Below are 13,214 nucleotides of genomic sequence, written 5' to 3'. Positions count from 1 at the left end.
TCATCAGCAGCATTGCTATAAAGTTGTAGCAGGAGCATAGGACACTCTGCTGTGTACTTCCAACCCTCTTCACACGACTGTGTTCACCTCCACCCTTCTTTTCTCTTTCCCCCCATTTTTGTGTGCCCCTTACCCTGCTCTAATCCTCCAGCTTACCTTTCTTCCCATCTGTTCCCTGCTGTGCTGCTCCAGGAGATGGCTGGTGGAAGTGGTGGTCGCAACACTTTGCCTTCTGAGTGAGGATTTGTGGTAAGGTTGAGTGGGGCTCTCTGTTCTAGAAGTGAGGGGTAGCTTCCCACTCCTAATTCCCGCATGAATTATGAGAGGATGGAGGTATAGGTTTGTGTATGGGGGAGAGGAAAGGATCTTTCATTACTTTCTCTGCTCCCTACATGCCTGGCTCTTTTTCCTTCTGTCACACCAAGATTTCCTACCTAACTCAGCTGTCTAATTTTGCTTGCAAATTTCTTTATTTCTGGAAATTACAGACCCTTTCAGAAGATTCTGGGAGCCTCTTGCCAATACTTCTTTTAGTCTACCCTCTTAGAGCTTAATGGCTGAGGCCAAGAACATTCATATAACAAGAGTTTATTAAGAAATTATTATAGGCAGGCCCTATGTTAAGTGCTGAAAAGACAAAGATGAATAAGATACACCCCACCTCTCAAGGAGCTCACAGACTCTAGAGGGAGATAGGCACACAAAGTCATCATTTAGTGGGATGAGGATTCTAGCGGAAGATTGTATGAGGTAATGGGGACGTTGAGAATGGAGTGCCAAATGATGATGAGAAGTCAGGAAAGGCTTCTTAGAGGAGGTGGTACTTTAACACAGATATGCAGGATAAGTAGGAGTCTGCTGGCTGAAAAAGGGGAGAGATTGTGTTCCAGATGGAGGAAATGGCTGAAGCAGAGGCACGGAAGTGTGAGGCAACAGGATACAGCAAACCCATAGTTTGGCAGGACTGATGAATAGTGATGGTGAGGGAAGATGAAACATTTAAGAATATATTCCATTGGGGAGTTTGACTAGTGTTGGTAATGTTCTATTTCTCAACCTAAGTGGTGGGCATATGGGAATTCATTATATCATTCTTTCATTGACCAAGTGTTTGTTTTATATATCTATATTTGTGTGTGTATACATGTATCTATATATACATATATATATATAAATAAAATTTCTGGAAAGCCTATTATGTGCTTTAGGGTAGTAGTTCCTGAATTTTTTACACCAAAAACATGCCCTAAGTGTTCTGTGAGTTACTTAGTAACCGTGTGGAGTATCAGTGTTAATATCAGGGTTCAGAGGAGGGGCTGTTGATGATTCAGGATTTTATCCTGCTTCAGTTGGTAGTCTAGAGAGACACTTAGTTTTTATCATAGGCTTGTTTGAATTAAGCATTCATTTTGAATAAAGCATTCATTTTTGCAGGCATTCACAATGGAATATCAAGAATGAACTGAAGCAGATTCCATGTTGCCAAGCTGCTTATGATGTAAAAGGAGAGCTAGGAAAGATGTGCACGTGTACTGTATGAAAAGCGGATAATGTATGTGGGAGTTCAGGAAAGGAGAGAGAATTACATGGGTCAGAATTTTGGGGATTCGGGGACTGGTCGTTTACTCTGCTGGTGCTGTCAGTCTTGTTCCTGAAGTGTCTGAGGCATCAGAAACAACTGCTCTTAGTGCCCACACCTCAGGGTTCCTTGACTGAGAAAATGCAAGTTAGCAAAACTTCCAGCGAGTCATTGGCATTAATCAAGGAGCTCTTGGGTGTTGTCATTGTGGTAGGATACAAAAAGAAAGATGACTGGTGCCTCCTGAAGTGTGCAGGGATGGGTGTCACCCCTAAGAAGGTGTGGGGGCCGTGTTAGGTGGAGTCAGCACTGTTTGGTGGCCCTCTCTGGTGAGTACCAGTGCAAGCATGTCCCCTGAACCCGCCTTTCCATTAGACTGTCAGAATGACCTCATCACTGCTGGGCAGGCCTCATTAAATTCTGTTGTAGAAGGACAGATGGTTTGTGTTTTCCTGGCAAGCTATTATGCAACTTAAATCTGTGCTAGCATTATTTTCTCAGATTTTGACTGTTACTATAAAATTTAGCCCATCTCCATTTTGTCCTTACTCTCCTTTCTAATCAGGTGTTCTTTTGGATTGTCATAAATCTTCTTTGAGGTGTGTTTACATTTTAGTGTTACCTATTTTAAGCCTTTTTCTCTTTTCTTCCTCTCCCACAGTTTTTTTGGCTTTAGTCCCAGTACATCAGATCCAAAATCCTTACTTTCCCTTCTACCAGTTCCTACATCAATGTTGACACTTTCCTTGCCTCCTACTTCACGAACCTCTCCTCTCTACATTTCTGACTCCTGCCCCATCTCAACTGTGCTTTGTAACTTCAGGAAAAGTCCTGAGGTGGGCCTGTGAAGTTGCCTTTGCTGCCTCTCATCCCAGCTCTCTATCTTTTTTCCTTTCCTTGCCCAACCTCTGTGTTAAATAAAATTAACACAAATATGTTTGCCCACCAACTGTGGGAAAGGAACTTAGCCAACCTTACAGGGGATGCAAAGATGTCTTAAGGAGTATGCAGTCTAGTGTGGAAGGTAGACAGGTCCATAAACTAAAATTACGCCTGAGGTATCGTGAGTGAGATATTTAAGGGGCTCACAAGATAATGAGGGACAAAACTAGTGTTAGTAGAAAAAGGAAATGAGGAGACTTGCAGGAAAGCCTCACCCTCTATTAGCTAATTAGCTTGCTATTGACAGAGCTGAGTTCTTTGACGTTGGACCCTCCCTTGTCGTGCTGGGAGCTGTGTCCAGTCTGATTCACTTTGGCTAGGGTTATCTTTTACTAACTCCTTCTGTTTCACCAGGAAGCCCCTGAACAGACTTAGTGGGTATGTCCGTCCGCTTCTATTTCTGATTCCTGCCTGACTCTTGGTGCCATGTCCCATTTCTAGATTTCTCATGTGATCTTGGGGCCTCATCTTCCTTCCTGCAGTCTTTGCACTGGATGTGGCTAGACAAGTTTAGTCCTCTTCCTCAGGGCTGCCATGTGTATTTTCACTGGGGGTGTGGAGGAATAGTGGAAAGTAGGGTTGGAAGTGACAGAGGCAATAGGAAGGGGCATAGACAGGTTGAGACTCTCTTGGTTTCAGCCACTAAGATATGTATACCTCCCAAATTGACCCAATTCTGGTACAGTTGTTTCTACAGCATCACCATTGATTTTGTCAGTTAAGATGGAAAAGAACCATAAAAAGACAATGGTAGTAAGAGACTGGTTTCTGACCTATTTCTCTCTGGATACTTTCCCAAGAGATAGAGATAAGATAAGGGATGGGGTCCCATGGCCGAGTGGTTAAGTTCGCATGCTCCGCTTCAGCAGCCCAGGGTTTCACCGGTTTGGATCCTGGGTGCGGACATGGCACCGCTCATCAGGATACGCTGAGGCGGCCTCCCACATACCACAACTAGAGGGACCTACAACTAAAATATACAACTATGTACTGGGAGGATTTGGGGAGAAAAAGCAGAAAAAAAAGATTGGCAACAGTTGTTAGGTGCCAAAAAAAAAAAAAGATAAAGGAGAAGTTGGTTATATCAGGGTGATATTTGGTGTTTAAATATCTTAGCCTCTCTCTACTATCTGTAAGTGTTGTTAACACCTAGCTCTTGGAAATCTAGCTTTTGGCAAAGTACCTACTTATTACTGTTTCCAAAATACTTGTGGAAATCTGAGCTGGAGCTTGCTATTGACAAAGAACAGGACACTTCTTTCTAGATTTAACTGAAAATCTCCTTGTGTTTAGAGCATGTCAGTCATGCTTCTACAAACCCACTTGGACCCATTTTGCTTTTTTGTGCTTTTGTCAGTGTAGTAGGTCATTTCATGACTCTGAATCTCATACATTACATATCTTTTCTGGAACCAGTAAATCCTTCCAGAGAAAGTTATGGAAATACTGGCTTTCTAAGGTGAGCTTCAGAGTGGGAGCAGTTGGTACGCAGAAATGTTTATTGAATGAGTAGGATTTTAGTAATGTGTACAGATGTTGCTCAGTTTATAGACTCTGTAACTTGGGGGAAAGTTACAAAAAAAATTCAGTAGCATATTTGACACATAACATTAGCAATCACTTCTTATGAAAGAAACACTTAGTAACAATCTCAACCTGTACTTGTATATTGATTTGTGCTTTTCGCAAGGTTTCTACGTGTATAAGTACTTGAGACAAACTAGATGAGTACTGCCATCATCCCTGTCTTACAGATGCCCGAAGTAAAGGCTAACAGGCCAATATGGTAGCCCTGAGATTAGAGCCCGTGACCTACTTGAGTGCTCTTGCCTCTGCTCACTGTTTAGACAAAAAATTTGCTTGAGTCTCTGATGATAAGAGAAAAATAAAGCAATGGTTGAGTTTTGTTTTGTTTTGCTTGAGGAAGATTAGTCCTGAGCTAACATCCGCTGCCAATCCTCGCCTTTTTGCTGAGGAAGACTGGCCCTGAGCTAACATCCATCCCCATCTTCCTCTACTTTATATGTGGGATGCCTGCCACAACATGGCTTGACAAGTGGTGCCATGTCCACACCTGGGATCCAAACCGGTGAACACTGAGCCACCGAAGCGGAACGTGCACACTTAACGGCTGCGCCACCGGGCCAGCCCCAATGGTTGAGTTTTTTATCGTACCATTTTTATTCAGTTTAAGGAGATGCCTTTTATTCTGAGATTCTTTCAACAAATACTAAGTACCCAGCTGTGTACCAGGTGCACAGGTACTCAATATAGTGTTGAACAAGACAGACATGGAGCTTATGTTCTAATGAAGGAAGAGAAATAATAAGAAGTAAACAAGCAATGACATGACAGGAACTAAGTTCAGGTAGTAATAAGAGTACTGAAGAAAATGAAGTGGAGGAACACTGGTGGTGGTAGTATTTTCATTTGTGACATATTCTTGGAAATGGGCATCACGGTTTAGTGTACCTGTGTTTTAAAGAGAGATTCCTTTCAGAGGAATCCAGGCAGTCATAAAGCATCTCTTCAGCGTGGTGTTTGGGGGCTTCATTCACGTTAATATATTTTGTTCTTTTTCTTCAAAATTGACCTGAAGTCCAAAATCGTCTTAAGTCCAGAGAATGTCTAGTTGAGGCTAAAGATTTGCTGCTTCAGGAAACCCTGCTGATTCCATATCTCTTTCATGATATTGAGGCTACGAGGGCCAGGCTTATTGCTGGCCAAATATACCATTTTTATTATTTTTACTCATCTTTTATAAAATAATGAAAGCGAAATACTAGACAACAATATTTTCTCAGTTTTTATTAGAAACAGAACTTTCTTCAAAGAAAATTCCAGATGTCCAGTATGTAAAACAGGCTCCAAAACACAAACTTACTCTCGTCTTCTCTACACCATAATGGCCCCTGAGGAATACCTGAGAAATCACGAAGGCTTTGCAGAGCACAGGATGAAAACCACAATGAAAAATTCAAGTTGTAAATCTTGCCATAAAAAGCTAGCTGTGCCGCTGAAACTGGCAGAGCCACCACACCAGAGCTTCAGAATCATGTTTTGAAATCCAGGAAAGCCCACGTTTGGTGAAAAAATAGATTTATATGTACATTTTTACTTATAATTACATTTTCAGGTAGCATGTACTATATAAAGCAAAGTTAGACTTTAATTGTAGCTATTTCTTCAGCGCATACTCCCCGCCCCCCCCCCCCCCCCAATTTTTATTGAGAGAGGACTGACACACGGCACTGTATAACTTTAAGCGGTACATACAGGGTCGTGAGTTGACTTACATATATTGTGAAGTTATTACTACAATACAAAGAATACTTTTCATAATATGTAGACATGATGGTACTACTGGGGCTAAAATACTTTTCATCTCCTAATTTAAAAATTACGTTTCATATTGGTCAAGATTTATTTTTCATAAATTGTTTCATTATAAATAAATCCATTGTATATTTTATGTATCATTATAAAATAATCAATTTGCTAGTTTAGATTTTTTTTCTTTTTGTCTTCCAGTTTGCCAGGGTTTGGATACCTGATCCTGAGGAAGTTTGGAAGTCGGCAGAGCTACTGAAAGATTATAAGCCGGGAGATAAAGTCCTTCTGCTTCACCTCGAGGAAGGAAAGGTCGGAACTTTGCTTTTGTTTGTTGTCGTTGGCATAAAGTGAAGGGAATTCAAAAGTGTAAGTTTGCTGTGGCATACTTGACTTCAATTGGAAGGTAAATTTTGAATTAATCTAATATTTTTAGTTACTAAATTGATAAAAATGGCAAAATGGCAAACTCAATTTTCTATCCCAATGGGTTAGTGAAAATAGCCGATACTTTAAAAATCCATTATTTTTGTCTGTGAATTTATTATGATTAGTTTAAATTTACATCTAATCCTCCCAAAGATATGCCTGTTTATCTGTATTTTGTTTAGGCTAACATTAAAACTATTTAAGGGCTGGCCTAGTGGCATAGTGGTTAAGTTCGTGCGCTCTGCTTCAGCCTGGGCTTTGCGGTTTCAGATCCCAGGCATGGACCTGCACACCACTCATCAAGGCATGCTGTGGAGGTGACCCACATACAAAACAGAGGACAATTGCCACTAATGTTAGCTCAGGGCCAATCTTCCTCACCAAAAAAATAAATAAATAAAAAAGGAAATTATTTCATATTAACTAAGAAAGCATTATCCAAGGAGCCAGTATAAGATTTGATATTTGCTGGAACTAATCATTTGAAAAGTATTTACTGAGAAGTTATTATGTATAAAGCACTTCACTGGTGACCTGAAAAACTTAAAACCAAGTGTGTCTCTCTACTTTCCCGTCTGCGTTCACTGCATGAGTGGACTTGTCTTACTTCCGCCCTTTTAAATCTCCCCTCTGCATTTGACAAGGCACGTCACAATGTTTTCTTAAAAATGTTTGTGACATTAATTTCCTTTAAATAACTTATAGTCTAGCCAGGGAAACTAGATATAAATGCATGAGAAGTTACACAAAACACAGGATATAAAGAGTAGTTCAATATCACACTACAGAAGATATCAAAAGGTAAATTGCTGATTAACTACCAAATGAGTAACACTCTCCTGACAGTTAACATGTACTGAGCACTTACTCTGTGCCAACTGTTATTCTAAGTGCTTTATTTGCGATGACTCAGTTAATCCTCACAGCAGTCCTTTGACGCGGGGCTATTGTTACTACCACGTTATGGATGAAGAGCGAGGCTCAGAGGCTTTGGGACTTGCTCAGGGTTATACAGGTGTCAAGGGCTGAAGCTGGGACTTAAAGCCAGGAAATCTGCCTTCGTGGTCTGTGCTCATAACCACTCTGCTCTCCAGTAAGGAGAGTAAGGACCGAGGGTCCTGATAGAGGGAAATGTCATTGTGGGCTGCTTTATCGAGGAAGGCGTCAAGGAGGAGGAGGATTTTGACTGGATAGTAAAAGGTAGGTAGAACTTGGATTGACAGAGAGAAAGGGGGTAGACCTGTGAGGGCTGGAATGTACTTTGGAGATAGTGAATATAACAAGTTGACAGGAGTGGAGATTGAGAAAGGTATGTGTTCTAGTTCATATTAAGATACCTGCTATATGCTATGTTAAGAGGTGGCAAAAGGTATGCTCTCTGACATCAACGTCAAGTAAGAGAAATAGATGTACTTATAGTGTGATGTGTGATATAATAAACGTAAGCAAGAAACAAAAGTAGAACCCAGCGGGAAGTGGTCAGGGGCTGGTGAAGGTAAGAGGTCAGAGAGGCAGTGTCTGAAGAATGAGTGGACGAGGGGGAGTGTGTTTCAGGGACCCAGAAAAGCACGTGCAAAGGCAGGGAGGCGTGCACAGTAGTGTGCGTTTGGGGACCCACACAAGTCCCATGTGGTTGGGAGTGTGGGACTGGCAGGAGGATGGGTGGCACCAGATCACAGAGGGCATTTGTGTGCTCATGCTGAAACTCTTGGACTCTGGCTAGGATGCTCTGGAGAGTGATTGTAGTGTTTTTAAACAGAGGAAGGATGCCAGGTTTTTGTTTCAGAAAGGACTCATTGGTGGCAGCATGGAGGATAAATTTCAGGAGAGCACAGCAGAGACAGGGAGATTAGTTGGGAAGAAGGCAGGGAAAAATTAGGCCAGATTAGAAGGGCCTTGAATGCCAAACTAAGAGATTAATTTATTCAACATTTATCGATCCTCTACTCTGTTAGGCACGATGTTAGGCACTTTGGGCTATATTGTCTTATGTTAATTCTCACAGCAACCTGTGGGTTGGTAGCTGATATTATAGCTATTTTCCAAATAAGGAAGCCAAGGATCAGAGACATTAAGTAGTTCTGCCTGAGATCACACAGCCAGAAGTGGCTTTTGTGTATTGCAAGGACCAGTGAGCTTTGGGGAAGGACATTATACCCTAATAGCAGGCAGAGAGAGATCTAGGGGCAGATTGTAAGTTTTCCTCCTCATTTAGCATAGATCATTCCAACCTGATTTGAATATATGACCTCTGTGTATCTCTTCAGTGTTAACAAAAGTGGCTTTTTTCTCCCCAAATCCCCCCAATACATAGTTGTATATTTTAGTTGTGGGTCCTTCTAGTTGTGGTATGTGGGATGCTACCTCAACATGGCCTAATGAGTGGTGCCATGTCCGTGCCTGGGATCCGAACCCTGGGCCACCGAAGCAGAGTGTGCGAACTTAACCACTCGGCCACAGGACCGGCCCCACAAAAGTGGCTTTTTACAAAACCAGCTTGCCCCTCCCTATAATTAAATTGCATTTTTTTCCGTTTTCACTTGTTGTATGTTATTTGCCCTTAATACATAATTGAGTAACAATTTCCATGCTGGCCTTTGCCATAAAGCCGTATTCTCTTGGCTTTAAGGTGACTAGTAATTCTTAAATTTGGGGACCAAGTACCTCATTAACAATCAGATGAAAACTGTGGACTCTCTTTCAAATAAAAGTGCACATCTGTGTATATATTTACACATATGCACATACACACAAAGTATTACACCTAATTTGAGGGGATTCTTGGACCTCTCAGAGTTGAGGAGTTCTCGAGTATGTACCATGTGCCAGGCATTGCCTCATTTAATTTTTACCACACCCCTGTGAGCTATTTCTATTATGCTCTTTCTTCAAATAAAGGATTTAGGTTAAGTAATATCCCCAAGACCACAGAAGAATTAAATACCAGTTTCAGGATTTGAACCCGGGTTGATCTGATGCTAAAGCCAAGCTCCTGACCACTCTATTATACTGCCTGTCATTTATCAGAGGCAAAGAGAGAAAAACAAAGCTTATTTAACTAAAGATTAAAAACTTCTGATCCAGTAACTGGGTAAAAAAAAAGTCTAGACTATGACTTCTCAAACTATATTAGCAAAAATTGTTAATACGAGTTAACACAGCTAGTGAAAAAGAAGACTCTCTTTATTTTTTACTGTTTCCACCAGTTTCTGTGGGTTTGGAAGATGCCAGGAAAAGAATGCATTTAATAGCTGAGAAGCAAATCAGAAGGAGAGAATAAGCAAAACACACGGACCTGTTTCTCATCTGTTGCCATCACTTATCCAGATGCTGTGTCTTGTGCATTTTCAGGATTTGGAATATCGTCTAGATCCAAAGACCAAGGAACTGCCTCACTTAAGAAACCCTGACATACTTGTGGGTGAAAATGACCTCACGGCCCTCAGCTATCTTCATGAGCCTGCTGTGCTCCACAATCTCAGAGTCCGCTTTATTGATTCAAAACTTATTTATACATATTGTGGTAAGTGTGCCTTGCTGTCTGAGTGGACTGTGAACTTTTTCCTCTAATGGACATAGCCATGGAAATATTGTGCATGGGGAAAGAAGGCTGTGGTTAGATTTTCTCTTAGAGACAAAATTACTTCAGTGTTATCAAAATGATTTACCAGGGCTGGCCCCATGGCCTAGTGGTTAAGTTCGGCACACTCCACTTTGGCAGCCCAGGTTTGGTTCCTGGGTGCAGACCCACCCCACTCGTCAGTGGCCATGTTGTGGTGGTGAGCCACATGCAAAATAGAGGAAGCTTGGCAATGGATATTAGCTCAGGGTCAATCTTCCTCAGCAAAAATGAAAAATAAAGATTTCCCAATGTTCATTAGCTAGGTGCATTTTATGCTGAATAAGTTCTTTTGTGAACTTATATAATTTTGCTCAATATAAAAAGAACTGGGCGCATCTTTTGATTCTTTTCCCCCACAAAAGTCATGTGCCAAATTCAATGACAATTTGACAGTTATTTTCATCTCTTACAAAACTACCATATGAAGAGTAGATGTCCAAAGACGTATCTTTGTGCCAAGTTCAAGAAGTTTTCTGTTCTCTTTTTTCTCAATTACTTAGTGATGCAGGACTGACTTGACTCGTAGTAACTATTCTTGCTTGATCTGCTTGCCTGGACCCCAGCTCGCTGTGGTATTAGCTGCCAGTGACCCAGCTCAGGATTCTTCTCTTAGAAATTAAGCATGCACATGTGTGTGCATTTGGGTTCCTTTCCTCTTTCCTTCTTGTTCTCTTTCTCGGTTTTCTTATCGTTTATTTTCTCCTCATCCCTGCCTCTTTTTTCTTGGTGACTTCTTATCTTTCTTTGCTAATCACTCTCTTATGAGACTCACATCTGAGATTTCCATTGATTTCCTTCTAGATTTATTTGCTTGGGTACCCCACTCAGTGCTCATCACGTCTTCATTACACTCCTGTTTCGGACAGGGACAGCCATCTTTTCATCTTAAAAGAGTTTATATCTTTTATTATAATATCCTTGTATTAACTCTTTTTTTCCCTATTAACTGCATATTTCTTTCTCCATTTTCATTTTTCTTCAATGTATTTTTTCTTGCGCATACTTACCTTCTGAGTAAAGCCTTCCCTGCCCACCCTATCTAAATTATGAACCCCTCTGCCCCTCCTTCGTATCTGTCTCCCTTCTCTGTTTAGCTTTCCTCCTTTTTTCCTTACTACTGTGTAACCTGTGACATATACTTTTTCTTACTGGTTAATTGTCTGAATTTCCCACTAGACTATAAGGTCCACAAGGGTAAAGATTTGTCATTTTTTGTTTACTCTTGTAAACCTAGCACTTAGAAAGGACTTGACATATAATCGGAGCTGAATAAATATTTGTTGAATGAATGACTTTATTACTTTAATATACACCTACTGTAAATTTTTTGTGTGAGTGTGATGAAGAGTCGTCCTGAGCTAACATCTGTGCCAATCTTCCTCTATTTTGTATGTGGAATGCCTCCACAGCATGGCTGATGAGTGGAGTAGGTCCATGCCCGGGATCTGAACCCACCAACCCAGGATGCCAAAGCAAAGCACATGGAACTTTAACCACTCGGCCACAGGGCCAGCCCCCACCTACTGTAAAATTTAGTGAAATACAAAAAAAGTATGAAAAAGGAAAAATAATTGCATGTAATTCACCACTGAAAAATAACCAGTCTCATGTTGACTTATATGCTATCTATGTGTATATGTGAGAAAGTATAGATATAAAATTGGAATCAGTCTATAGTTTTGTCTCATGTTTTCCTGTGACATTTAATATTCTTTAAAAATGTGATTTGTGGTGGTGGCACAATAGTTTGTCATGTGAATATAACAAAATGTATTTAACCACTCTCCCTTTATTATATATTTTATCTGTTTCCACTTTTTACTGTTTTGAAAAACATTATGATAAACTTTATTTAAAAAACTCTTTGCTTGAATCTTTGATTATTTCATTTGGATAAATTTCTAGAAGTAGAATTTTTGGTTTAAAATTATGAAAATATTTAAAGGTCTTCTAACATTGCCACAATTTTCATTATTTTCAATAATCTATTCCAGTTTTTAGATGGTGTTTTAGTTAGGACTAGGTAGAATGAGGCAAAGACTGTGATGTATTTTGATCCTTAACAATTTTTTAGTTCAATATTAACTGAAATTGAAATTTGTGTTAACTGTGACTCTCACTTTATACCAAGTTTGATATGCCCAGTAGGATATCACTGACTTCTTCTTTTGCTTTTTCACCCCTTCCCCCAGGTATAGTCCTAGTAGCTATAAATCCTTATGAACAGCTGCCTATTTATGGAGAAGATATTATTAATGCATACAGTGGTCAGAACATGGGTGATATGGATCCACATATCTTTGCAGTGGCTGAAGAAGCTTACAAGCAAATGGCCAGGTTGGTGGAAGCTCTGTTTATTATGTCATGACTCTTATTAGATGTGATCATTTCTTCTTTGCTGAGTCACAGATATTTTAAAATGCAGTGAATAGAAATTTGTAAGTTATTATTAATTAAACAGAATGCCTTTGGAATCTTATTATGATTGCGACTGTGCAAGGACAGATGTTGTGTTTCACAGATGAGTGAATCAAGGTTTGGTGGTATTAAGTGACTGGCCCAATGTCATTCAGCTAATGGGTGGCAGACCAGAACTAAAAGGCCTAAGAGATAGAAGAAACCTTTCTATATCTTGGAGAATTAAAATTCAATTGAATTTTAGTGTTAGTATTATGTGCAGGGACATCAGTGAGCCTAAACAGCATCAGCAAAACGTCTTTGATATTACCCATGGAACCTTAACATTTTGGGAGTGGAGAATTGATGTTGCAGGATCATTCCTTGCCATTTTTTTCTTATCAAGTGAAGATGTTCCCTCTTTACCAGAGGTGGATCCTGGTGTTTCACATTGCCAGTGCTCCTAGAGGCCCCTCACGTCATCTGGAAGGTACAGTTCATCACTTGTTCAATAGCCCTTTATTGAGCACCATCCAGGCACTGTTCTGGGCACAGGGGACACAGCAGCAAACAAATGAAATTAGACAAAACAGACAAAAATTCTTACCTTCATGGAGTGAAGCAGGATAGACAATAAAAATAAATAAGATACACAGCTTGTCACATATTAATAAGCGCTATCCTGAAAAATAAAGTTAGAAAAGGAGGTAAGAAATGCTAGGTGGGCTGGGGGGTGTATGTACTAGGCTCAGGGAAAGCCTCATTGTAAAGCTGCCTTCTTTTTTCTCCTAAACTTAAAAGATAGTAATTTTAGACTTAGAAAAGTTTGGAAAAATAGTACACAGAGTTATCATGTACCCTACACCCAACTTCCCCAAATGTTAACATGTTATATAACTGTAGTAAATTTTTGAA

At 40.2% G+C, this 13,214-nt stretch overlaps 1 protein-coding gene across 5 annotated transcripts in view; it reads left to right on the top strand.

The window, feature by feature from the left end:
* MYO5A (myosin VA) overlaps window positions 1-13,214 on the top strand; it is a 180,760-nt gene that overhangs the window by 59,874 nt on the left and 107,672 nt on the right. For 4 of the 5 annotated variants that reach the window (XM_046649630.1, XM_046649615.1, XM_046649609.1 and 1 more), the window contains exons 2-4: window positions 6,053-6,163; window positions 9,632-9,803; window positions 12,095-12,239. In XM_046649630.1, coding sequence (XP_046505586.1) covers window positions 6,053-6,163; window positions 9,632-9,803; window positions 12,095-12,239 — 428 coding nt within the window. Of the gene's footprint in view, window positions 1-6,052; window positions 6,164-7,366; window positions 7,481-9,631; window positions 9,804-12,094; window positions 12,240-13,214 lie in introns of those variants that run through there. The other variant, XM_046649623.1, reaches the window with a different exon arrangement.

Source organism: Equus quagga, chromosome 2 (genome assembly GCF_021613505.1).
Source record: "Equus quagga isolate Etosha38 chromosome 2, UCLA_HA_Equagga_1.0, whole genome shotgun sequence".
In the NCBI taxonomy this organism is placed as follows: Eukaryota; Metazoa; Chordata; class Mammalia; order Perissodactyla; family Equidae; genus Equus; species Equus quagga.
Note: the sequence above shows the minus strand (reverse complement) of the source record. Positions and strands in the feature narration are given on the sequence as shown.